The sequence below is a fragment of the Pundamilia nyererei genome, unplaced genomic scaffold, assembly GCF_000239375.1.
Source record: "Pundamilia nyererei isolate P.nyererei 1_Seehausen unplaced genomic scaffold, PunNye1.0 scaffold00104, whole genome shotgun sequence".
Taxonomy (NCBI): domain Eukaryota; kingdom Metazoa; phylum Chordata; class Actinopteri; order Cichliformes; family Cichlidae; genus Pundamilia; species Pundamilia nyererei.
The window spans coordinates 1285930-1313400 of record NW_005187505.1 but is presented as its reverse complement, the minus strand read 5'-3'; the positions used below and the strand labels follow the sequence as shown (position 1 = coordinate 1313400).

Here is a 27471-nt window from a genome sequence, read left to right as displayed (position 1 = left end):
AATCACAACTGAAGTCCAACAGAACAAAAGGAAAACCAGAGGAGTAAGAGAATAAAGGAAAACCACACAGAGGCACGGGCAGACCTGTAGAGAAGTTGTTAAAAAGGCAGGAAGGAAGGCATAGACACTCACAACTAAGAGGCAGAAAAAGTAAACACTAAGGTACACGAGGGAGGTGATCTTACAAGCCAAAGACAGGACCCTCAGCCGTGACAGTGGCTGCATATTGGAGCTATATGCTCGACTGTCCGTGGCTTTCTGCCTTTCAGTTCCTTTCAAAGGCCTTCCTTTGTTTTCTAGTCAATATACTTTTCATTTCATCCGTGCTAGAATCTCTCAAAAGCTCAGCTCAAGGAACACACACAAACAGAGAGACTCCTAAATAAATCCTTTCAATATGCCCTGTGTCTAGGTGAGGCATTCACTCCTCTCCTGAATCACAACTACTGGGATGGGAAAGCCACTCAGAAGTGGATTTTTCTGCCTGACTTTTCCCAAGGACACAGTGTTGTGTTGTCTGCCTACTGAAGATAAACAAAAAAACAATGAACCACACAATGGAAATCTGTCAGTACAGTGGCTTTTCTTTTGTTTTTTCCTCCATCTCTCTCTAAATATCAGATGTGACTTTGGAACACAAATCAATATCCAAGGAGACATTTGTTTTTGCCACATTTTATATATTATTTTTTTGTTTGGAGAACCGATGTCAGTTCAGCTGAATTTTTTTCATGAGGGAGATTTCCAAACCAACAAAGCAAATCCCAAACGGTTACCAGAGTAAGTTCAACTCATATCCTATCAAGTGTCCTGAGAGAATATTTTCGTTAGTAAATCCACAAAGTTTGCTCATGTAAGCGTTCCAGGTGAAATACAAACATTTGAACAAATTTTACTTGATAAATGTTACGTGTATAGAGGAAATGTGCGTTCTTAAGAAAACCACACTTCCTGCCCCATTTATGTTTTAACTGTGTCAGCAAACCGTAACAATGGGACATGATTTTTTTTTCAAGGCTTGATGACGAAATGAAATTAGATACAAAAAAAATGTAGTCCAAATCAAAGCAATGCATGGGCGACATGAAAGGAAGTCAAGGGGATATACAGAAATCGAGCTGGACATGGAACAGGTGCAGTCATGGGTGATGTGCTCTAGAGTTGGATGTCTCGAGATCTGGTCTTGGGCTTGTCTCGGTCTCGGATCCCTCGGTCTTGTCTTGGTCTCGCTGTCTTGGTCTAGCTGTCTCAGATCAACATAGTGGTCGGGAGATTTGGAGTCAACAGTATCCATGACACACAACATAACGTTCGATAATGTGTCATGTGCAAAAGCATCAGCTCTAAGAGCCGTGCTTAGAGAGTGCTTTGTAGTGAATCAGAAGAGTCGACTCCCATTGAGCGAGAGCTGGCTCCTATTTTAATTTCCTTTCGCTGCTCAGCTCTCACACAGTGGCTCAGCTGTGCTCCAATCCCTCCATATTGTGGCCAATCACCTGTGACGATACAGGATAATATCATTATGTGAAAAACAGAGAGTGTGAGAGACGCAACAGTCAAGTGGAGCGTGCGTCTGTCCTCTCAGTAAGTGAGTGAGACAGTAGACAGCAGTGAGGAGGGCTGTGCAAGTGCATCGCAAAAACACATAAATATGCCTGACACCCGTAAACGAAGCAGCATCTGGCTTCAGTTTTAAAGACTTTTTTTGGTTCGGTCTCGTCTCGACTTTGTCTTGGTCTTGACTCGGTCTGTCTTGGTCTTGGTCTTGTCTTGGTCTCGATACCCTCTGGTCTTGGTATTGTCTTGGGCTTGGTTTAGGTGGTCTTGACTACAAGTCTAATGTGCTCTTGGGTATGTCAAAAGCTCAAGTTCCTCTAGATCAGGAGTCTCAAACTCCAGTCTTCAAGGGCCGGTGTCCTGAAACTTTTCTATGTGTCCCTGTTGCAACACACCTGAATACAATTAGTACAGTGGCTTGCAAAAGTATTCGGCCCCTTGAACTTTTCCACATTTTGTCACATTACAGCCACAAACATGAATCGATTTTATTGGAATTCCACGTGAAAGACCAACACAAAGTGGTGTATACGTGAGAAGTGGGATGAAAATCATACATGATTCCAAACCTTTTTTACAAATAAATAAAAGTGGGGTGTGCGTAATTATTCAGCCCCCTGAGTCAATACTTTGTGGAACCACCTTTTGCTGCAATTACAGCTGCCAGTCTTTTAGGGTCTGTCTCTACCAGCTTTGCACATCTACAGACTGAAATCCTTGCCCATTCTTCTTTGCAAAACAGCTCCAGCTCAGTCAGGTTAGATGGACGGTGTTTGTTCAAGGGGCCGAATAGTTTTGCAAGCCACTGTAGGTCATTAGCAAGACTCTACAGATTTGATTCATGTTACAGCAGTTCATGAGTGAATGAACATGGTGCAATAAAAGTACTTTTAGAAATAAAAGTATTTATTTACCATTTTTACTTTTAGAAGTACATTTTTTCAAACACTTATATTTACTTGACTTTACTTGAGTAGGGTTAGGGGCTGCTACTTCAACATGCAGTCAAGTTCTATACTCTTGCTAATGACCTACTAATTTTATTCAGGTGTTTTGCAACAGGGACACATGGAAAAGTTTCAGGACACCGGCCTTTAAGGACTGGAGTTTGAGACCCCTGCTCTAGATGGTGACTTCCATATTGGTTCTGAGGCAATTATAAAGGGGTTCATATGGAGATTTATCTTGCAGATCTTAGCCAGCATCAGTTGTATCACTTTATAGTGTTAAGACTACCATAATCCTTTGTCCAATCTCATAATACTTCTTTTTTCAAGTGAGAATGTGTTTCATTTAGCATTTTTTCTTATGTTTTAGAAACATGAATAAATACAGTCATCTTATGAGACAAATAGCTAGTGTCAAATCTGTCAGGATGTATTGGAGGGAGAACCTAAACACAGGTCACATAAAAAGGCAAAGTAAACAAAAAAACAAAACAGAAATCCAAAAACAGAGAGGGTGATTGATGATGTGGGAAGGAAGCACAGGTGGAAACAATCAAATACAGGCGACTGTAAAGAGGATGGTGCAGACAGTCACAAAGCTGGGAAAGGTGCAACAGCAGGAAGTAAATTTTATACTAGAGACAGAAAAAGTAACCTTTAAAGTACAAAAGGAAAAAATAGACATGAAAGCTAAAAATAAACATGATGATAGAGAAGGCTGAGCAAACTAGAAACACAAAGAAGAGCAATAACACCAACCATGACAAACGTGCCACACAAAAAAGTTAAAAAAAAAAAAGAAAATTTTGTGGAGGATCTTGCTTCAGGTGCATTTCAATGGCAACATTGTATCAAGAAGTGTATCATGCCCCCCACTGCCAGCAACATTAATGCTTGGAGCATGATCCAATCTAGGCATTTATGAAAAGAATGAGGGAAGAAAATTGGTATGGGTTTGGCACTTTGCTGCAAAAATGCCTGTATTATTGCGCCTATGATGTTGGGCAGATATGAGGTTGGAGCACTTTTACAGAAGCGTGATTCTACAGTTTCTGTTTGCTAAGATGCTCAAAGTTGAGTCTCTGTCAGGTTCCAAATTTCCATTGCACCAATGTCGTGAATCAATAATCAACAAAGACGGTGCTGCTCAAAATTCTACCTGTTATAATACATATTCATTTATTTTTCTTTTCTTTCTTTTTTTATTTTGAGAGTTGATTTATATTTTTCCACAAACCTAAAGAAGAATATTTTTATACCACTTCTGCAGAACTGGTTGATAACCCTGCGTGCTTTTCTCTGTACAGTAGGTGATCCATTACATCTTATAGCAGTGTAATACATTCCCTGACATTTTCAGACTAAACAGAAAGATTTAAAACTGGCGGCAGGTAAAGTTGCAGTCACAGATGTGCAGATGTGCTTAGGGAACACAGATACAGGTAAATGCACATCGCAGTAAAGATGGTTTGTCTTCTCTCAGTTCATCTGTACAGACCTCCAAATGACCTGAGTACGGTAACATATTTTTAATCACTTGGTAGAAAACTGTGAGTGCTGACTTAGTGTTACCTTTTCTATCATGTGAAATGTTAAAACTGAAAATAGAGAAGCTAGAGAGGCTAGAAGGATATCGGGGAGCAAAAAGCTTACAGGACCATTTTTTTCCTTCACTGCACATTTAGTTTTCCACATGGGGACACATGAGGAGTGAGTTTTTCATTTTTTTTCTTCTGTTCTGATCAGTGTTGTTCCGTCAGTCAGCTTTATGATATGGAACACTTTTGGCTGTCATCCCTCCTTTTATTTAGCAAATGAAATAGAAGAGAGAGTTGTGACTTGTTCTTGTCTGACCTGTTGCTTAACCCTTGTTACGATCCGAAGTACAACTGATTTTTTGACATTGTGAGCTTGAATGTGGGGACATTAAATTGATTTTCTGACCATTCCATTAATTTCTACGCTCTTTATAATAGTTTGAATATATACCCAAGTACAATGTTCCCAAGTCTCCTGAGGTCTGCACAAAATCTGATTGTCGATCTTTATGGATTTTAAAATATTTTCCAAAAAGATAATGACTTTTGACCACTTGAAGCAAAAAAAAAAAAATGCTACAATAAAAGATAAAACTTAAATCTAATCTTGTTATTTGTGAGTTTAAATGTGTGCGCATCAGCTTCGCTCTGCTCAGTGTCAGTGACTGTATCTGATGATTAGTTGGGACATGTGCAGGGTGTTGCTGTATTTATCACAACTTGTTGTTTGCTTTCATGGCTTGTGTTGTGTTGTGTTGTGTTGATTGACTATGTGTAATTATTACAAATGAATAATTGCACACCAAATGAAATTCATTGCATGAATTCATTGCATGAATTCATTGCATGAATTTCATTTGGTGTTAAAAGCAGCCTCAAAGGCTCAATAACGAACTGGAACTCCCTTTAATGCTGATTGGAACTCTAGATTGGGGTAATTATTCTCTTTATGTTCACAAAAACAACCAACCCATGTGACCCACTTTACTAATTGTCATTACTGCACATTTGGACTAAACTCCTTATATCACAAATGAAAAAAGATTTCCTCTTGAGCAAGTCTAAATATTGAGTGATGAAATTAGAGATAGCCAAAAGTGTCTCCCATTTGGAAAGCGCATCCTTTGATTTACTTCTGGGAGCCAGGACTTGTTTAAAAATGTATAATTCATATGCAGCTAAGTGATATTAAATGCATACATGTGTCTTATGGTAATATTTGTGTTCATTATAAACACACAGAGGAGCTGTTGCCTAATTGCATGCTCCCCAAATGTATTTATACAAGTTCTCTGATTAGGAACTGGATTGTGAGAGGTTAACAGCTTTAATTAAAGAAACCAAAATCTATTCTTCACAGAAGGGTAATGGTGGAAATCTTTTTTGCTCAGCCGGTACAGCTAATAACCCGAGCAATTCCCCTTTTCTTGGGCCATATAATTGATTCATTAAACTGCTCTCTCCTTTATTCCTTCACTGTTGACTCCATCGCCTCCTGCCTTCATATCAAACGCAACCAAAGGATCCGATCGTATAAATAGATTCTCCTTTATGTTCTCAGCAGGGATTACGTCAGTCCGCGAGAGAGGGGAAAGAGATGGGATGTGTTTTGAATGCGGGGTTATTGTGGAGTGGAGGAGCATCTTGTTCGTATTTATTGAAGCATGTGAGGAGTCACTGAAGATCCATCGATCTGTGCCCGGTACTGGCTTTCCTCCTCCTTTCCTTTCACCAGCAAACTCACAGATTTGTTTGGATCAATGGGGCAAATGGTAGGGTTTGATAGGGCTCATTCTTAGTGGCTCATGAGCCACATCAACCACAGGATGTTTCTGATGTTCCAGCTAAAGTAACCCCTTTTGTTGAGGTTTGCAAACATTCACTTCTCCTGTTCCTGCACTGGGGAAAGACGGGCAGTGAGGGGTATTGTCCAAAGACAACCTTGAGGGCAAAAAAAAATCTCTTATTTGAAAAGCACCACTTCACTAAACCTTTACTTACAGCAATTTCCTGCCTTCAATATCTAGTTTGGAATCTGGCAATAATAAGTTCGGCGATGATTAATGACTCTTGCTCTCTTGTGTCAGGCTACTTAGGTATCAACTTTAGCTGAACATTAAAATGTCTAAGAATTTTATGATTATCTTTTATAGATTAGACATAAAAGATGGACGTAATATTAAAGTCTGAAATATGAAACCAATCAAAAAGGCTTCCTGCATTTTTCTAATGACAAACAGAAGTGACTTTTCTTCTCTTCTTCAAACACATCTGAATGTAGAGAAAAAAAACATGGCCTGCTCACTTCACTTTCACTTCATCAACATTTTTCTAATAGGCTTCTACACCCAATGGACATTTTATTAGGTACACCTTACAGTTTAAAATACAGACGCACACAGTCACACACACTCACACATAACATGACATGTCATGTTCAAACACCGGTTTGAGATGATTTGAGCCTTGCGGCATGGCACAGCCATTGACGCAGCCATACAAGGATCCAGGCTTTCATGTTGTTCATGCCAAAAAATGAAAGAAAATGCCAGAAAGGAGTCACGTGAGACCAGGGGAAGTTTTTTTTGTGCAATTCTGGTGAATCAGTGTGAACTGTAACTCTGTTTCCTGTTCTTAGCTGACAGAAGCAGCACACGGTATCATCTTCTGCTGCTGTAGCCCATCTATTTCAAAGTTTGCTATGCTCTGTATTCAGAGGTACTCTTCTGCATACCTTGCTTAGTGTTAGCTTCATTACTTCCGGAAGCAGCCTGGTATCAACAGGGCATTTTCAGTCAGAAAACTACCTCACAATGGATATTTTGTCTTTTTGGGGTAATTCTCTGTAAACCTTAGAGATCGTTTCAGGATGAGCAAGTCCTGAAATACTCAGATCAAGTTAGATCACTTTTCTTCGTCTTCTGATATTTGATTTGACTTCACCTGGTTCGTCTCGAATATGTCGACCTGCCTAATTGTATTGAGCTACTGTCATGTGATTGGCTGATTAAATACTTGCCCTGCAGTTGAACAGGCTTATCTAAGAAAGTAGTCGATGAGTGTAATCCTAATTGCAAGTTTCATGTCTTACTTGGAAAAAAAGGTTCCCATTTTAGTAAAATGGGAGTAAAATGGGCAATAAACGAAGTTAAGCGTGCAGTGTCCTATTTTTCTCGTTAGATGCACCTTTCATGTTGACCAGTTTAAAAAAATTAGCAAAAAATTGAATTGCTTAAGATGAGAATTCAAAACAGAACGTTATAAACCAATCGACTTACATCACAGTAGCTATATCCTTCCTTTATTTGGAGTCTGTATGTATTTATCTGAATACACCAATTTCCTTTTGGCTACACGGAGGGAAGAGGTGACTTGAGGGACCTTGGAGAATTATGTTTTTTACAAACCCCCCATTGGTTCAGTCAAACTATAGGGGTGTGAGTCATGAAAGAAGGCTGGTTTGTGCTCAGGTTGTAGCAGGAGCCGAGTCTTTACCTTTCTGTCAGTGTGTAGAGCTGTAGGTGCCTCTGAGCGTAAAGAAAGTGAGAGAAAGCATTTATGGAAAGCATATGCGCTTGTCCTTTAAGATGGCACTTTGGAAGGCTTCTTATCAAAGTCGAACACTGGCAGCACACATGCCTACTGAAGTATAGTCAAATGCTCAGACCCATCCATCCATTATAGGTGCTGTCATGCTCTGAAAACAGGTACAGTGACTTTCATTTAAATTATTAACTTCTTGAAGAGGAAGAACTTGTCTCCCAGGATCCACTTTCTGCAGAGGAAATGGTTAAGTCAGCTCAATTCCAGGACATATTTTTACTTTAACTTGCTGTATGTAGTGCTCATTCAAAGTCATCTGCCATGTCCCCTATTATTATGCCTGCACTGCACCAAAAGCCTATCATTCTTTGTGTGACTAACTCAGGGAACGGCTTTCTTATCTTTTGAAAGGCCACAATGCCTTTTTCTTGGAAAATGATCTTTATCAGTGAGCTTTCATTGGGCTTTCTCTATGAATCTTTTAGAAATCATTGTACATACTTCTTACAGTTGGGATTCAAATTTTTTCCCCCCTTTCATACTTTGGGTTATGGAGATGAATAGTTGTGGACCTCTTAAAAACTGGGAGACGGAGTCTGAAGTATTTAATCAAAACGGGGCTTCTCTGTGAGCTGAGCACTCAGTAAAGTATAAAAACAATCTGCTAGGCAAACTACAGGCACTGGCATAAGGTCCATTATGAATTTCAGAGAAGTGCTGGAAGACATTAACTCCGGGATAAAACTTACTTCAATAGCAGCAAATAATTAAATATAACATTTGAATGCCTTTACATTTCAGAGGCGCTCACTGCCATAGACTCAACTTATGTGGAATCTTAAGTGAGTGAAATGAAAAGCTGAGAACGCACAATAGGATGGATGGCTCAGATCCAGCTCGTGATTAATTAAAAATGACAAATGTATATTATTTCCTTGCCAGGCTGAACTGTTCTACAAGAATTCGAGCCCAGAGGAGCGTTTCTGGCGTCAGACACTTTGTAATTGCTTCAGTCTCATGCTGTTTCCCCCTCAGAGAGTGCTGTCGGCTAGAGGATCTCACTCAGAAAAAAAGGAGAGGGCAGTAGAGCAAAAAAAAAGTAGCTTTTTGCAGCAATTTCATCTTAGTGCATTACGCTAGTGGTAGTGACAGTAACAGCTTTCTGCCAATCCAAAACCAGCAGGAGGACTAAATAAGGTCGGGAAATATGAAACATGGCTTTAGTTTGATTTATGAAATCATAAATCAGCTAGATTTTGAATCTCTAATGTCAGCTGCACTGGACAAAAATGAGGCAGGTGGCTACATTTCTCAACAGTTTCAATAATTGTACAGTGGCTACATGATGGAGGTCACCTCTGCTTCCTTGCTCTTTTCTTGCTGCAGGTATAATCTTTTCTTGAGCAAATGTTTTGCACCTCAGTAAGCCTGGACTCAAAGCATCTCAAGTCTCTCGAGCCTCTGGGAATATTGCGTTTTATGATGGCAAAAAATAAGAATACCTGTGAATTTCAACAATGATTGTATCTATATTAAAAGAAAAAGAACAAATATGTTGTGCTGCTATATGTTGTACATGTGTTGGCTGAGTAATTTGGGCATCTTATTATATCTAATTAGGCAGTACAACAATGAACTCTATCATTCAGTTAGTGTGGGTCAGATAATTATAAATTATGGGCTATTTACAGTATATTTGCATCCATCAGTAAAGTGACCAGAAGGATCAACTTAACTTGACTGACAATCCAAAAACAGATTAAGTGAGAAACTCAATAACATTCAGGATTCTTTCTTTTGGGTGTAGAAAAAGAGAATTTTGACATTAAATTTGACATAAATGAAATCCGTATAGTGAACATTTCACCAACACCGAGACCAAATTACTTTGAGTGCAGACAAACAAAATGTTGATTTCAGACCCCAGCACTGTAGGGCTAACATGAAACGAGATTTTGCAGCATGTTCTTGTTGATCCGTGTGATGGATGGCTGCATGACGATTGCTTTTCAGGTGTATTTTCTTTTAAATCAGAGCTTTGAAATGTTAGAACATCCCCTCCCACATGCATACATGGAAACCTAAGGGTATTCAGAGCACAGGCAGCATGGAATGGAGAAGCTGAGGAAATGATGGTTGCAAAGTGGCTTGCAGATATATGCCAACTGCCTATAGGATTCAAAGAATAAAATGATCTGAGCTTTAACTGATGTGGAGTGGCAATGATATCAGATTATCTGCTGGGATTGGGGTTTTGTGTCCTGTGTGAACTAAGGGAGTGGATTAGCTGACTATAGTTGCATTTTAAGGAACACAGAATAATTGCTTGATGTTGATCTGTAACATTTAAACCGTGAAGAAGTAGGATTCTCCTGCTAACAGATGTCTTTTTCGGACTTTCAGAATGAATGGACAGAAGCAGTGGACACGGGTGGCAATAGCACTCCTGGTGCTTACAGTGATTGCAGCTGAAGGAGGCAAAGCAGAAAAACAAGGTGAAACCTTCAAACTTTTAAGTATACTTGTCAGAAGATAAAGAGGAAAAGTGTTAGTTAACCTTAAATTAAGCAGTGTGCATGCTGTCACATTTCACTGTCCTGTTGAACAACCAATTTAGTCATACAAAACTCTTCAAAAAATACAAATATAATTTTTAAAATACAACTTTGAGGATAAAATAATTGGTCTCCTATGAGAATTAACAAGAGACAAATAGGAATAATTTGCAATAAGGAACAAAAAAAAAGTGGAGTAATCCCGCTTGGGTAAAGAAAACACATTTAACCTAATTTAAATTCAGGGGAAAAAAGTTAATTTGCATTGGAAATTAGTGCAAACACCTAAACTCATTACAGCCGCCTTAAAATAATGTGATACAGTCCTAAAGGGGGTACTTTAACAGACGAACATCCAACCATCCATCTATCCTTCCAGTTTCTACCATCTAACAGAAGTTGGTCTGCAATTGCAGAAGGCTAAGCGAGGAATTCATAAACAGAAGATTTAATAAATAAAAATCACGAGCAAGATTGATGTAAGACCTAAATCATATTTCACTGTGGGAAATAACTTCACAGCTGATGTTAAAATCTCAAGTTTTGACCCTCTAGAATACAAGATAACAGAATCATGCGGGTGTCTGGCTGAACACGCACCATTTCAGGAGTTGACATGAGTAATGGAGAACCATGTTATTGGAATACTATATTATTTGTTCGATATTCATTTATTTTAAGAAATTACAAACAAAACAGAGATGACCTGATAAGTTCACATCTCGCTAAATTCATGCCTCGAGATTTGATTCCTTCTGTGTTGTCTTGGGACCCAAATATGTTGTTTTAAGCCTAAAAGTAGTGACATTTGTTGTCTTTTGTCAGGTATTGTGAGCAGCTCTATACAAGATCTGTAAACAGACGTTCATGGGGATTCCTGCTCAGCGCTATCTATTTTGATGTTGTGTTATAATATGGATGTGATTCTACAGGAAAGAAGGAACGCAAGTCAGACTGTGGGGATTGGCAGTGGAGTGTGTGCGTAGCCAACGAAGGGGACTGTGGACTTGGCACCAGGGAGGGAACGCGCGCCGGCACTGACTGCAAGCAGACCATCAAGACCCAGCGCTGCAAGATCCCGTGCAACTGGAAAAAGAAGTTTGGAGGTGATAAATGTTCACATGTTGCTTTGTTGAAGTAGGAAAAGAAGGATCTACTTTTCCCAGTAGAATTTAGAATACCTACTGTTTTAGGTTTTTAAATAATTTATGCCTTCTAAATGACCCAGGACTCCCCTCCTTCTGTACAAATACATGGATGCCATCCATCTCCCACCACGTCTCCCGATGATTTATTGTGGCCCGTCATTTACACAAACAATGGTCCCATTTTCAGAATAGGAATGAGTAAGCTAGCTAATTAGAGGTACAACAAAAACATCTATGCAGTATATAATATATTGTCATGGAAAACATAGGAATAATTGCCCGGCATTGTCATTTTCTTTTTTGGGCTTGAGACGGTGAGGCTTTTACAGCCGAAATGTCTTGCAGTGACAAGCCTGGAGGACATTTGTTCCCACAGTAAGGCCTGTCAGGCAAGAGCCTGCTGCTCTGCAATGAGCCTGTCACGAATGATGAACACACTGCAGGAAATAATGGTGCTAACTGGCTACATAGATTACTGCACGAAAAGTTTTGGAGGAGTGGCGTTAAGTTTCACATCTGCGTGTTTGAAACTGTGGAAAGTTAGTTTAGAAAATAAAAAAAATTAAAAGTGTGAATTGGCCCTCTTGGCTGGAAATCCTGCAAAATGAGAGCAGTGTCGTTTTAAGTGTGGATACTTTTGTACTTGAAAAAAATGGATAACAGAACCTGTAAGAATAGGTGTGAAAAGACCCTCTACTTCAACCCTGGCTGTTAGCTGCAGCATATCCAAATATAGACCTAAGTAAATTGTCTGTTTGCCATTAATTAATATACTATGTTACTAGTACACTTATTATCTAAGCTCTAGTAGGTAGCGTACTCAAATAAGGAGCTGTATTATATGCCTTTAGCTATGAAGTCATAAAAGAGACATGAAAAACTGGGATTTTTTTTTTTAGTATAGTTCTAAGAGTCCTGAGCATAAAAGATTTGACATCCCATCTGGCAAAACTCTTACATCTAATTAGAATACTAAGACCCAAAAGACCCTTAAAAACCAACTAGTGAAAACTAGGTTAACGTTGGTTTTCCAGTTTGCAGCACACAGCCCAAACTGTTCTTTGCCTCTTGCCAAAGTATAACACAGTGATGCGAGGAGAATAAATATTAATATAAGAGGTGGGCACAATATTGTAAAACTGGGGTTTCCAGCAGCATGACACAAAAAAGACGAGTACCTATGGGACTGGTGACCAAGGTAACAAACACAGCAGCTAATGGGTCTCATTATAATAAACCGAAAGAGATAAGTCATATGGAGTGCTGAAGTGGCTGATACAATATGAATCCACAGAAAGCAGCTATGTGAGAGCTGAATGGAGAAGAATTACTAGGAAGTAGAAATATTTGGTTCCGTGGTGCATTTCTATAAAACTGTTAGCGTATGCAGGTCTTTCATAGCACAAAAACACAAGCACATTGCTTCTTCATTAGGTGGAAATGAAAATGCATGAAAGTAATTAAAATTAATAAATAACTGGATCTCTTATTGCCAGGAAAGGGGATTAATGGTTAGTCATAGAACAAATTCTGCCCACTCCATATAATATATGACCATCCCCATATACTCATATGTCATACAACCAACACAAGCATGCAATATTTTTGCAAAAGTCTCAAGACATCACTTGTTTCTTTATATATATTGTACATACTATTGTTTGAGTACTTACGATTGTTTTTTTGTAGTTTTTATATTTTACATTTATATTTATTATTGAAACTTGCACCAAGGGAGTGGCACTCCAATTTCGTTGTACTCTGTACAATGACAATAAAGGCTATTCTATTCTATATTGCTCAGAAAATGGGAAAATGTTGCAGTGATGAAATGTAGACGTGCACATACAAGAATATACAGTATATAAGGGAAAAACACTAGTTTATACCATCCTTCTTTGAATGTTGGCTGCCTTTTTCTCTGTTCTCTGTCAGCACGATCTTACATTGCTTCGATAATGTTATTTAAGCTCTGGGCAGACCAATCCATGACTGACAGTGCTCCATTGTATGTTTTTCTATCCAAGCATGCTTTTCTATACTCATAATTCGATCAATTCTAGCAAACAACACTGTCTGAAATGGAGCCCTAAACTATGACAGAGCCTCCACCATGTTTTTACTGTACTGTACTGTTGTACCTCTCTCCTGACCTCCTGTCCTCCATACATACTCGTGATGATTAGAAACACACATTTAAAATTGAGATCTATCACTCCCCAAGACATGTTGTCGCAGTCAGTCCAATTCTTATGTAATTTAGCATATCTCAGCCTTTTCCCTTCCTTTAAATGACTGACAGGCACACTTCCTCTGAGACCATTTCTGATGAGTAGATGGATCAGGTAGTCATCAGAAATGGCCGTGTCTCTCAGGTCCTGTGTCAGGTCTTTGCTGCATTTCTTTTCCAGCAAAAGACACGACTTTCACATACCATTCATGTTTTTTTGAGCTATAGCAAGTTTTCAGTTAATAGCTTTTAGGAATCACCTTGTTGGTGCAAAATTGCTTATTTTTATCCGTCACACTGTGTATTATCTTTGGCATTTTATATACATTCAACTAAAAAAAGAGAAGAGAGCAAATGATGTGGTTCTTTGAAAAAGAAAGGTGACTTTTTTTTATCCTTGAAATATTTATAGATCAGTATTAGATAGCTTGAAAAACCAAAAAAAATTCCTTAAGACCACTTTAAAAATGGGAAAAAATCTTGTTGGAAGCAAAATATAAGGAAATTAGGATGACTCATGAACACGGTACTGTACATAAAATTTATGTGCATATTTTTTAAGATTTTGAAAGCAAGAAGGACTTAAACTAGAAATCATTCCAGAAATAAAGAGTATGTTATATGAAGAATAGATGGTGGGGATGATCTTAGTGATGGTGAAATGTATGAAACAACATCAAAAGCAAATGTTGGCTGTTTCACGATGATATTTCATTTTGCATATATGCTGTTTCTATCTGATGGCACTCCAGTTTCTTTAGGCTCTGTAGAAATGAGTTATGACTGAGGTCTTTTTCACTGCTTAACAAATTATATTCAGTGATTTGTGACTTTGGTTTAATGAATAGTCATGAAGGGGTGTTTTCACACTTTTGCAACCATCATTTTTGCCAGCACAAATACTGTATGTTACACTGTATGAAACACCTTAAAGAATACATGAGCTGCCTGACAAATTCCTGGTAGTCAGCAAGGGAGCTCTCTCTCCAAGACAATTTACAGCTGTGGAGGCATAGGGTTTTTAAAGTTGGTTGCTCAGGAAGTCCCTGTAGGATTCTTGCAACAATGGCCCTGTCACTCCCCTCTCTTCGCTCTTCGCCCCTCTTTTCCTCGCCCCTTCTCCCACCTCTCCCCTCCTCTGATGAGCACCTTGGGATCTCAGAAGCAGTGACAAGGGCACTGATGCTTTGATGAGAGAGGAGACAGAAGAATGAGTGTCACATCCTCGAGGGAACCCGGCTAGACTGGGGAAAAAAAATTAATGGAGAGAGATAAGTGGGACATGGACATACAGTACATAAACAAACACTAACGTACACACGCCTGCATGCTTTTCAAACCAATATCCGTAACATACAGTGCATTAGCGACTGTTGCCATCCGTCTAGAGAAATCTTGCACTTCTTTTGGTTGAATTTAAGTTGTTTAAAATGTATGATGAAATGAAAGCACCAGCAAGACCTCGCCCCAAACATCACGAATATGTAAATATGTAAAATTGTCCTGCTCTAAAATGACATCTATCCGGGAGCCAGGCTCTGCTTGATTACATTCATCTTTTAGAAGGTTTCATCATATCAAGAATATGAGACTCAAACTGTGAAGCATCACCGACTCCAGCAGGAAAAAACATAAACACACTTTACTTTGTTGTTAAGAAAATGGTCTCATGAAGGCACTTTGTGAGCGGTGGACAGTTTCTCTTGATGGAAGAGGGTAGGCAACTGCTCATCAAACACCCATTCAAAGTCAATGACTCAGCACTCCCCAGGCTCAGAGGCTTGTTACAGTCACTGATTACAATGAACTCCTTTTAAAAACAAATGTAAGATGTGCAGGTTTCCTTTCTGATCCCGTCCATACCATTCTTTCTTCGAGCGGCTTCACTAACAAAAAGCAGGTGATTTAAAGTCTGATGTCTTTTTTACTTGATAGGTGAATGCAAGTACGACTTCCAGGCCTGGGGGGAGTGCGATCTGGCAACGGGCAAGAAGAACAGAACGGGAGTGCTAAAGCGAGCGCTCATGGACGCGACCTGCGCTGCCACCGTCACAGCCACCAAGCCTTGTGGGAAAACCCCTAAAACCAAGCTGCAAGGTAAGATGACAGAAATAAAACATTTGCTGCATAAAATGCAACTCTCCCATGTTGAGCTGGTCACGAAAGGTGGGATGCGCTAAAGTTGTTATGCTGAGTCACCATGTCCAAAAATATGATATCTTGTACTACTCATTTTGTTGCTATTACTTTTAAAGAGATTAGCTTTTTGGTAAAAATCGTTCCTTGATAGTTAATTATAATGTCATATCTAGTGTCTCGTATATCATTATTATTAGTTATATAGAGAGGGACGTTTTAAAATAAAGGTTTCGTTACTGATCCGAGAGCGTGCTCTACTCTAAAAATGAATGCGACTCAAAGCAACTGGCTTGTCAGAAACATGCATGTGACCTTTTACATTGGCCCTATGACATCCAAGAAGTTATCTATGATCTAATATAAAGTAATTAATAATATTAGCTAAATAAACTTTCCATATTAGTTAGGAGGGTGTTACTTTAATGTGTAATCGGTAAATATTTAACATTTCAATTAGAAATACATCAAATGTAGTATTTCCTACCTTTTTGTATTTTTTAAAAAACAAGGTTATTGATTAGCAGCTAAGCTCAGCAGCTTCTGATGACTCACATTGTACAGCCCATATTGCATCTTTGAAGTTACTGGAAATGAAATTCCTTCGCTGGCTAAGTACACCTCCAGTTCCAAGACTACACCTTGTGGGTGGCTAATGAAAGCAGAGAGACGAGCGTGTTGTAAACCCTCCATTAAATTCCCAGTAAGACAGAATACATGCAGATCCCAAAATAGTCTGAGTAATGGAGCCTTAGTGGAAATTTCAAATTGTAATCTCTTTTCCTCAAAGCAGTCACAATTCTGTTGGCTACCTACCCGTGAATATTTACTCAGTCTGTGGAACATCTCACTAATAAATGAAGGAATCTGTGTTTGTATTTCTTGGCCTTTTTTCCCCTCGACAACTGCTCTTTTAAACAACTTCAGACCACAACGTGCACTCACTTTGACCACCAGCCCTACACCTGCCAAGTATGTGTAAGGCTGGTGCCAAGTACATCAAAAAAATTCTACAAATTCCAGTGAGGCTCAATTAGTCCGGCTATTATACGATCTACTGGTTTGCTGTTTTAGTTTCATCTGACAGCCTTATTTGGTATGTGTAGGAAATAGGGGTGTACAGAAAAGTGCACCGCTTATTGGTTAGAATTTAGCGTGCTAATATAGGAACTGTCTGCTTCCTATTATATAACTTGTACCTAAAAGAAAACGTCAATTCAAAATATTTACAGAAGGAATCGAAATATCATCGTAAAATATAAATCTGGGGTGAAATTAAAGCAGGACAAAGCCTTTTTTACAAGCCACATTCATAAACTTCCTTCAATATTTGTAATGTAAGACAGATCTGTTGAAAACCACCCTACGTACAACACTGGCCTTTTTTGGGCTCGTTTGAAAACTGTTTACTTTCCAGGAAACTCACATGATATTAGGTTGGTTTAGATCAAAAGCCAGATCCACGCAGACACGTGGTCTATATGAAAAATCATTCCGGGACTTTCATTGTTAGATCACTGTAAATAGTTACGGGCAATGTCAGATCACTTCGTTTTTGTAATTAATCGTAGCTGAAGGGATGCTTACCGCTCAGACCTCTTTGTTTCTTCTGCCAAAGTGCTTCGCTGTATTCTGACTCGTCCGCACATTTGCCTCTTTTGTTTGTCACGACACATGGGTCAAAATCAAAGGCAAAATTACTTGGGCTTCATTTTAAGTAGGACGAATTGGCATCAGTAGAGTAGTACAAAGTATGTATCAAGGTATTTGGGAGAATGAACTAATTCTATCCTCGTTGTGATAATAACTGTGTAAATTCAGGAGATATTTATCTTGTCTCCGGCACATCTCAGACTGATTGCATCTCCACTAAATCCAGCAAACCCTTGCAAATGATTTAATCGAGGCAAAGCCAGCTGTGATTCAAATTTATATTCAATCTGCCATCAGTATGATGGAAACCCTCCTACTTAAGTGCTAAGTTGGAGCTGTGAAAGACAGTGTTAAAGCAAGGGTGAATAGGTTAACTCATTATTCAGCTATAAGTACAAGCTTTTAGCTTTCTTCAGTCATGTATAAGACACTAAACTGAGGAATACTTTTGGCCTCCATTTCACAGAGAATGTGAGAATTAATCAGTTTATAGAACATTTAAGGAGCTATAAGATACAAGGTAATTAGAAAATCTGAAAGAAACATGGAATATCTACAATATATCCCTGCCTGCTTGAAAAATTGAGGCAAAACTGTTGATGAGAAGCACTCGATTCATTCCAAATGAGTTGGTGCTTTTTGTCAGTTTTGTAAACAAGGATGTTCCATTGTCCAAACAGGATTATAATGAGTACAAAATGTTGCCAGTGGCCATAAACGGCAACCTTATCACACTCCCCAGATGCCACACGTGCACATGAAGTTTGCACATACAGTTTACTTAACCTTACCATCGCTTTATCAAACAACCACAGTCAGGCGAAGTCCCGCTCTGCAAAGATAAGACAATGTGAGCACTTCTGAGAGACCCTCTCAGTGCAACACGTCTGCCGCTGCAGTGCTGTGAAATGTTGCACATCTGTCTGCAACACTGTTTGTCTTAAGATTTTTTGCCACACACTATTTGACTTTCAAAAGAGGGATCAGTTGAGCATTTCTCTTGGTAGCACATTGTTAATACATTGTGACAGTAGGAACATCTTGAAGAGATGCACTCTACTTACCATCTCTCACACTTTGCAGCAAGTATATGATACTTTTAAACACTTAAAGGTGTATGTGGATTTATGTTTAGAAGGTATAGAAAGTCATTGAATCCATTTTGTTCAAAATAATATTTTACTTAATGTGAAATTGAATGTGTGCTCATTTATACTTCTCAGACCTTCATCTATCTGTGCAACTATGGACATGCAGGTTTTTTTCAGTTTGAGTGTTTCATAAGGAACCAAATGATTAATTTACATAATTAAACAAAATCAAATATGACTTCCTCATTAAATTCTTATCAATCGTTTAGAGATGCTTGATTATATCCACATTAAACATGTAGACAATATCACTGCACATCAGTTCAAGGCGCAGCGCAAGTAAAAAAGTGCAGCATGTATTTAAATACAGTCTGTGACTGTGTCAAAATCTATTTGTTTAGCAGTCATGTGTGCAGCACCGCATACCTGCACATCAATTAAAGCCAGATGCACGGATGCGGTGTGACAACCTAAGAGGTGTGAGAGCTGAGGGCAAAAGAGATGCAGAGCAAGGATGACAGGGGCAGACATGAAGGGAGGCAGTTGGGAAGAGAGACTCGATATCTGTGCGAGGTGTGATATCCCATGTCTGCCAGTTGGAAGATAAGCCTTGGGAAACAGGGGAGCTACTAGGAAACAGAGAGGGGGTGCTGTGCACAATAAGGTTCACATGGTAGGGGGAATTGTGCATGCTCTACTCTGTGAGTCAGGGGATGGCAGAGATACAGTCCACAGCAGCAGAATCAGAGGGCTTATGAAAAGGGGAAAAAAGACCCTGAAAAACAAACAAACACAGAAATGTTTGCCTTAGAGAGACAAAGTGAGAGAAAGAAGCGACCATCTAACCCCCAGCTGGGAGAACATGTCTGCCCAGCCATATATGTAATCCTGACCAGCCACTTTAGGTTTAGGAGATGCAGCCGGGTTTTCCCTGAGTGCAGCAGGGTTGCTGCTGTGGCGGCAGCATCTGTCATTTGCAGATTTTGAAGGAGACAATGGTAAGAGGCACCTTGGGAGCGATCTGAGATCCAGAGTTGCGTGTCTTTGCTGTCTAGTCCAGGTGAAACACGGACCCTCTGGAGCGAAAGAGAGAACAAAGACTGACAGAAATGAAACATTATGAATACCTGTAGAAATCTCAAGGTCCCCACCTTCTCTTTCAGCACAACACACAGAGCAGTGCGTGAGGGAGTCTTTGCATGCCAAAGTTGATTTCAGGTAAAACAAAAGGCTTTGTTAGGAGAAATCTGGCATCTCTGGATCTTCTTGGAGTGAATTTGCTTCTGCCATTCGTCTTGAACAGACAGGTGGTGTCCTCATTTTTAAGTCAAAGACATGCATTCACAGCCACATATGGTTGTGTTACTGCACTCAGGATTACTGCCTCCCAAAGGTGAAGAGGCATAGCTGCGAACACTGAGGTTGAGAGTGGTCAAACTTTATAATTGATAAAGTTGTAATAAGTAATAAAATGCCTTTTTATTCTTTTTTATGACACCGATGGCATGTGCATCAGTGTCATACTCCAGCTCTCTTGCTTTAGCTGTCTAAGCAGCTCCACCTCAATGAAAGTCTGAGAAGCAAAACAATTAGAATAAATTATAAAACAAAAAACTTGATAATACTGTGTCCTTAGCTACTGTTGGAATAATGTTTTAATTAGAAAATAACACAGAAAGTTTGATCAAATGAGGGTGAAAAGGTGGATGTCAAATAGTAACATTGCATTTCATTGAGGCGGAGCTAATTTTTACTTTGTGATTCAATAATGTGGAGCAGTATCATTTTCTTCCTGTGAAGCAGAAGTATAAAGTAGATAAACAGTTTACAGTTATCCTATATCATTAACTTAATATGCAAGTTTTACTTTAATATGTGCATTTTTATTAAGTGAATGCAAAAAGCCTGAAATTTGTGCAAATATGTAGCCACTGTGTTTTGGCTCAGGGCAGATTCGAGCTGGAGAAGGCAGCAAGGGTCTGATTATGAGTCTGTGTCAGAGGCAAAAAGAAGCAGAGTCATGCAATGTGCAAATGCAGCAGAAAGTACTCCAACCTGGCATGAGAGTCCACATCTCATATATGGAGCTGAGAGAACAGCATGACAATAAATCCTTTTCTTCCATCTCTCTCTCTCCAGGGAGCAAAATATGCTGACACAAAACAGCAGGGAGATGAAGAGAGAGAAAACATTGAAACAAATAAAAAAAACAAGTAAACAAATGGCATGGAAGAGTAATTTCTGTATTTGCAGGGGCGAGAGCGCTTTGCATGTCAAGATTCTTATGCCAGTGGAAGTTTGCAACTGAGATGACAAGAAGAGATTTTCGGCTTTTTCCTGGTAGTGCACGTTGAGAATGTTAAAAGGCTGAAAGGCGGCTCGAATCTCATTGGTAAAGCAAGCCTTGTCGGAGTTTAGAACTGCTTGCCAGCACGTTATTAGGCTAAGATAATTTCTTAAGGCAATCTCTCCAAACAAAAGTGCACAAAGTGAATGCATACAGAATCACAATGTAGGTTTTCTGTATGTTACTGTCCCTGCTGGATTTCCAGACATCTTATAATGACAGTCATTTTCATCACACACCATCACTTTCTACTTTGCCAAGTCACTTCTTTTGTTTAGAGCATGTGCTTTGGATGCAGATGGCTGACATCGCCGTTCAACGTGTCCTAAGCTGGACAAATCTTGCTTTGAAACACGACTTATAGTCAGAGATTAGACATGCCAAACACCTAAGAACTTCAAACATGTAGAGGATGATGAAAAGTGCAGAAGGAGCAAAATGTATTATTTTTATTCAACATTATCCATGTGCATTTTTCACACCAGCCATTTTAACTTGTCATCGTGGGGAAAGCACAGGTGTTACTAACAATATTAAGCATGGCTTTGTTCCTTTGAAGTGTCCAGATGAGTCACGGCAGTGCGGCTACCTTGACAGACTCATGGTTAGGTTGTAGCATTTTCAAAAACCACTTTCTTGCTGAGAGGGAGTGCAGATGCCACTGCACTGTCTGTATTCTAAAACAAGCTTTGATATGCGCACAATTAAAGACTGAATCTTTTTTTTAAATAAGGCTTTAAGGCCCTGTTATTGTGCTAAGTCAGTTTGCTGAGACGCTTCCAAGCACAATATTCATAGCTCTCTGAATTCTCCACATAAGTAACATTTGCTTCCAAATTGCTAACTAGACATATGGTGCTCTTTAAGAGCTGTGATTTGTTAAGATGCATCCATCCATTCTCTTCTGCTTATCCTTATAAGGGTCGCAGAGCCTATCCCAGCGATCATAGGGTGAGAGGGAGGGTACACCCCAGACAGGTCGCCAGTCTGTCGCAGGGTTTACACAGAGAGACAGATAACCACACACGTTTAGAATCACCTATTAACCTAACTGCATGTCTTTGGACACAATATAGTATTATGTAATACTCATAGTGAAGACATTACATTTGATGAGTACTTGCCCTATAGCTGTTGGGATTGGCTCCAGCTCTCCCGTGACCCTGGATTGGATAAATGGCTAAGGAAATAGATGAATTTGCACAGGCCGGTTTTGCTAACATACATAGTCACCACCCAAAGCCCTGTTCTGAGCCAGGAAAAACTCTGGAGCTCACTGCTGCTGCACACTTTCAAAATGCTTTGGCTTAGCCTGAAGTAAATATAGTAGTCCTAAATTGGCATTTATACATTTTACTTCTCACTGACAGAATGCTTGCTGCGAAACAGAGCGAATATTGGGATTCCACAGAATTGTCATTTGTCCTTCTGAGGTCTCTTGTTTTATTGCCTGTATCCACTTTGTCTCCTTAAGGCTCAGTTTTTCGGTTCAGCAGCTTGCAAAACTTAGTTCTGGGTTCTTTACCCTTGTGGTAGTGCACCACACCACACTGTAGCTTTTAGGCATTTTCTTCCCTTTTTTCTATTTTTTTTTTGCAAAAGCAGTCTTCATATAGAGCAAAGTTAGTTGAGAGCCATGAATTGTTTTCCTGTCTCTATATGCACATGATTAAAAAAATGGCTGTATTTATTGTCCAGTGAATTTCAGTCATGATTTGTTTTATTTCCACCTGCAATGTTCCCAGTATGACTTGGCAGAATATGTTCTAATGAAATGAGCCATTTTCCTGCCAAACAACCATTTGCACAGATGTTAGATGTGGTACTTTTAGACATATAACATCTGCGCGCTAAAATGCGAAACATCAAAGTTGTAAAATGATAAGACATCAACAATTTGGCTAAGAGATAGACATACATGGAGCCACGCAGGTACAAACAAAAATAAACAGCACAGCTGAATGACCAACACACAGCTAGGCAGAAGCTAGCTGTCCAAACCTCTGAGGGTTGTGCTCTATTTCTGTTTACCAGAGTGGAGAGGCCATAAAGCAGAAAGGAGAGCCATGCACTGTGGCTCCTGTCATGGCAGCCAGGTACCAAGCCACTGTTGCGGCAAGTTGATAAGGTGGTTTTTCATGGGGTACAACCCAGGCTGCCAAATCAATCCCCAAGAGAGCACAGAACTACAATCGTCACAGCACAAAATGTGAACTCTGGCGAAAACAAGATTAAAACTCATACAGTTAATACATTTTGTTACCGAGCACAGGTTATCTTAACTTTTCACAAAAACTTTTAGAGAAACTGTCAAATTTTAACCTTTTTATCCTTGCAGATGCAAAGAAGCAAAAGAAGGAAGGCAAGAAGCGAGAGCGCACCCAAATGGCTGATGAGCTTGTTTGAGCCGGTGAAGAAGGAAGAAGACAGCGGAACAGACGGCCCTATTTCAACATGGTTCCTCTTTACGTGTCCTGTAGGTTGACTGTAGGAGCCCGTATAGCTTTGACAAAAATCAGTCAGAAGATGACTCTTAGTGACCACGTTTTACTTTTTTCTTCTTTCTAGCACCTGAGGAGAAAGACTTGTATGTTGCAATAGAGGATGTAATACAATAGAGATAAATAATCAGATTTAATTAGTCGCATTCCCACTTAATGATGTTATGTCTAGGATTATTTTCTCAAGGGCAAATTGCTTAGGATTTGTCTTACAGTTTCACATAGCATAACCCTAATTTGGAAAACTCTTTGATCCATGCCCAGACTTAATAAGTCGGTTTGTTAAAACTGAAGCTATGAAAATGTTTACTCAATTAATTTGAGCAAAAAAAAAAAAGTCATGAATTTGCAATTTGTGGCTCACTTTAATTATAATTCTTTTTCTTCCTGTCAAATAGCACTGAATAAACATAAGCTAGTTTTTTTTTTCTCCTGCTGCCCTGTTGTACCTCAATTTATTATACTCACTGGTTGTAACTCTCCATCTCTCGGTTGTAAAAAAAAAAGAACGAAAAAACAAAACAAAAACGAGTCCCCACTGTGGTAGCCCTTCGAGTTAACATCCTCTCTGTTTCCTGGTACATTTCCAAAAGTTAAAAATGAATAAAATAAAATTGAAAGTTAGAAAACATGCCAACAGTGTTTGTGTTTCATCCTGTGCTTCCCGTTAATCAAAAACCTCCAAATTTCAAACACGTTTCGTATATTTTTATTCGAATTTCATTCCGAGAGGATATGGCACAATGTAACCACTTAATGCAGTTCATCTTACAGTGTCATAGGTAGCCAGTGATAAGAACACTCAGATTCATTGTCCAGAACAGATAATCGATCAAGAATGCATCAACGCAAAAAATATTACCATTGTTACTGTACAGGGAGTTTCATAGTGGGGGGAGGGGAGGGAGAATAAACGAGGGGAAACATTCAGAGAATAGCTATTAATCGTGTATGTACATTTCAAATATACTGCATCTGAATTACATATAATGTAATATCATATAGATATATACAATGCAAACAATAAATTTATTTTTCCTATTACAAGAGAAGCCACAAGCCACAGTGAGTGAGTACACAGTGAGCACCTACATATACAAGCAAATGAAAAATTAACACCTGAATGTACATTTAACACTTGCAGCAGGCTACTGATTGCTTTTTTAAAAGTTGGTTTCCATTTTAAATACACGTTTTCTGACCCATGAAGTTCAGACCAGGTCATAGAACTCAAACCCTCAGCACATTAGTTTTTTTTTTTTACAGAACACATTTTTCCCGTGATGTTAAAATTGCAAAAAGTTGTAAAGTGTGTCTAGCAAGATAGCAGGTGAACCACCTTTTTCTCAAGGTAAGTGTGAAGCCTTATAAATTTACAGGTGAAATCAAAATGAAACCCTTGCCTCGGAGCTTTCGGCCACACTGAAACTAGTTTTAGCTTTTGTCCCCATCCTCGGTTTCCCTTCTTGGGGATTGCTCTTTTTTTTTTTTTCCTCTTTCTGGCTGCACAAGTCATTCTTCAAATCCCCTGGAACGTTTTTCCATTGTGTAAAAGTTTGGATTCAGTCACTCAGTTCCCAAGGCAAGAATCCATTTCTTCAAATGACGCACTCCAGAAATGCACAAATTTATACCTTCTACCTTTGCAGTTATATAATCTTAGAAACACAGTTTATAATATTCACATCTTTATAGGTTTTTTATTAATCATTTTTTAACCCCAAAAAACCAAAAACCCTGGCTGTACACTGGTCAAATTCTAATTTGTAATACTACATTTGTACTTTGTACAACGATAAAAGGTTCAGATTTACAAAATGTGATAGAAAATGTATGTATATCATGTCTCTTCCATGGAATTCTGTGTCTCAGTGAGTCTTTGGAAGCTTTTTGCTGTTGAAAGAGAAAGAAGTGATGACAAAGAAATAGGTAATCACTCTGCCTGAATCTGTCCTGATGTGCGTTATGATATTTTATCCAGTCTGATGAGTTCATGCTGAGGATGCCAGTTAGAAAAAAAATAAACCACCACACAGCAAGGTGCATGCACACACACACACAGACACACACGAATGAATGATGACCCCTGATCTCAACGTAAAGACACACACATAGGTTTTGCATGTAAAAGTACAATGCCTTTGAAGACAATTTAGAATACATACATAAAGGATTGGCAGTGCACTAAAAAAGCCCACTGTGCCTGCAAACTGGTTTAGCTGTGGACATTTCTACATCATTTCAATTCTTTAGCTCGTTCAGTCAAAACAGGTGACTCCTGTTAACCTAAAACTTATAGTGATGGTAGCCCAGAGCTGGCAAAATAATATCAATAAATAAATAAAATCAGGAAGGCTGACAAACACGCTCTTTAACGTGCATCACACAGCAGCACGATCGACAACTTTCAGGCCAGACACTCCGAAGAAGCAACAGGGATTTTAGGATAAAAGAGCAATTTGTTTATGTCATTCTGGATAAGGCACTTCAAATTGCTCTGTACAATCCGGCGATATAAACTTTCAGTCTCTGAATAAAATCTCACAGCATGCACAAGCTGCTGCGTCTTCGTATCTGCTTGGTTGCACAAGACTGTTGAGATTATTCTCAGCAACGGCCCCAAGAGTGAAGCCAGAGAAACCTCAAATTTAAAGTTGTCTCTGATAAACGTTGCGTGTCACATGTACTCCTTAAAAAAGGAATGTAGCCCTTTGACATAAGCCGTATGGACAGGAGCCCAGCTAGCTCTGACGGCACAACACGATATGATGACTATTACTATATAGAGAGAGACTATGTTTATTTTGGTCATGGACATCAAGGTATGTATAAATGCATTTGAAATCACTGATAAAATGCTAAAATTCTTGAAAACAGTGAGAAACTATGAATTGCGTTTGCATGGCATGAGAATGAGATGAAATAAAAGCATAGGAGCGACAGTAAACGGTGCCGTGTCACTCTGTTTACATACAGTGGCAGGTTTGGGACCGGGACACTAAAATTCTTGCAGGAAAACCTTTGGCTGACCTGCTGAGAATGGCTGGGACTTCTCCAAACATGGTCCACCTGCGGTGTGATCCTCTAGCTTTGGATTTTGTCACTGAACAGACCCTACTCTCTCCGCCCTTTCTATGTCTCACTCTCGTAACCACGATTATCTGCTGTTTCACTTGTACAAAGAACACCTTGGAGCCATCAGCTTGCTTTCTCCGTTATATGGACGACAGCTGTACTCTTTCACTGTCACTATGTGTTGCACTTTCTCTCTGTCATAAGGGTACATTCCTCACCTAACCCCCACCCACTTTGACCATTTCCAGTCAAGCCCTAATACAAGAACGTCTTTTAGTTCTCAAGTGTTTGACAACGTGGCAACAAGACCAGGATGAGTGAAATGGCTTAATGGCCCTAATGTTCAAAGTACACACGTTTATTTTGTTGGATGCATTTTGCCCTTTTCCCGCTCCGGGAGGTGATAAACTGCCATCGCCTTCCATCAAACGCGTACACAGCTGCTCAAGCTGAGACCCCTAGACCACCACTTGAGCTGTGAGCCACTTAGTCTCCTGCTGGTATCACTCAAATGACAGCTTAGCAAAGATTAGTTATTCTGGAAGGGTCTTTACTCACTTCTAAGATGTGTGACAGATGTCAGACAGACATGGCTCCACTTATCATCGAAAAGGATGGCTGCTCTGATGGACGTCTGAGTTCCTGCTGGAGGTGTTTAGATAAATATGGAACAGTTGGGTTTTTTTTTCCTTTCTGTTGCTCAAACCTCAAAAGCAAAATTCTGAGGTGGTTTATTTTTTTTCTGTTTTACACTACTTTGCATTTCTACTGAGAACTTTAAAAGAATGACAAAACATTTTGTGCCAATATTAAAAGATAAATACATATGAACGCACCACTAAGACACAATGACCTATATCAGAGCATTATAGTTCAGGTGTCTTGGTGAAAAAGAAGATTTAGAAGATGCAGAACAAGTGGAAAGATGCTGTGGGAGGCCTTGATGCCATCTTTCATGGATGCTGAAAGAAATGTGAGGATTTTCGGGGCAAGGCAGGCAATCACTTCAATCACTTGCGAATAGAGGCAGTCAGCGGGTGTTCTGTCTACGATGCAGAGTCCAGCAAAACCACTGGATCCCAGACCTGCTGAGCAGCTGCGGGAACAGTTTTGACTGTATGACACCTAAACAGTGCCATCAAGTCAATCT

General features: G+C 39.3%; 1 protein-coding gene across 1 annotated transcript in view; it reads left to right on the top strand.

Moving 5' to 3' along the window:
- Positions 1-23877, top strand: part of ptn (pleiotrophin) — a 54131-nt gene extending 30254 nt beyond the window's left edge. Inside the window, exons 2-5 of the mRNA XM_005740830.2 lie at positions 9989-10080; positions 11073-11246; positions 15454-15615; positions 23084-23877. Of these exons, the coding sequence (XP_005740887.1) occupies positions 9990-10080; positions 11073-11246; positions 15454-15615; positions 23084-23151 (495 nt within the window). The 5' untranslated portion in view covers position 9989 and the 3' untranslated portion in view covers positions 23152-23877. The remainder of the gene's footprint in view (positions 1-9988; positions 10081-11072; positions 11247-15453; positions 15616-23083) is intronic.
- Positions 23878-27471: the final 3594 nt, after the last annotated feature.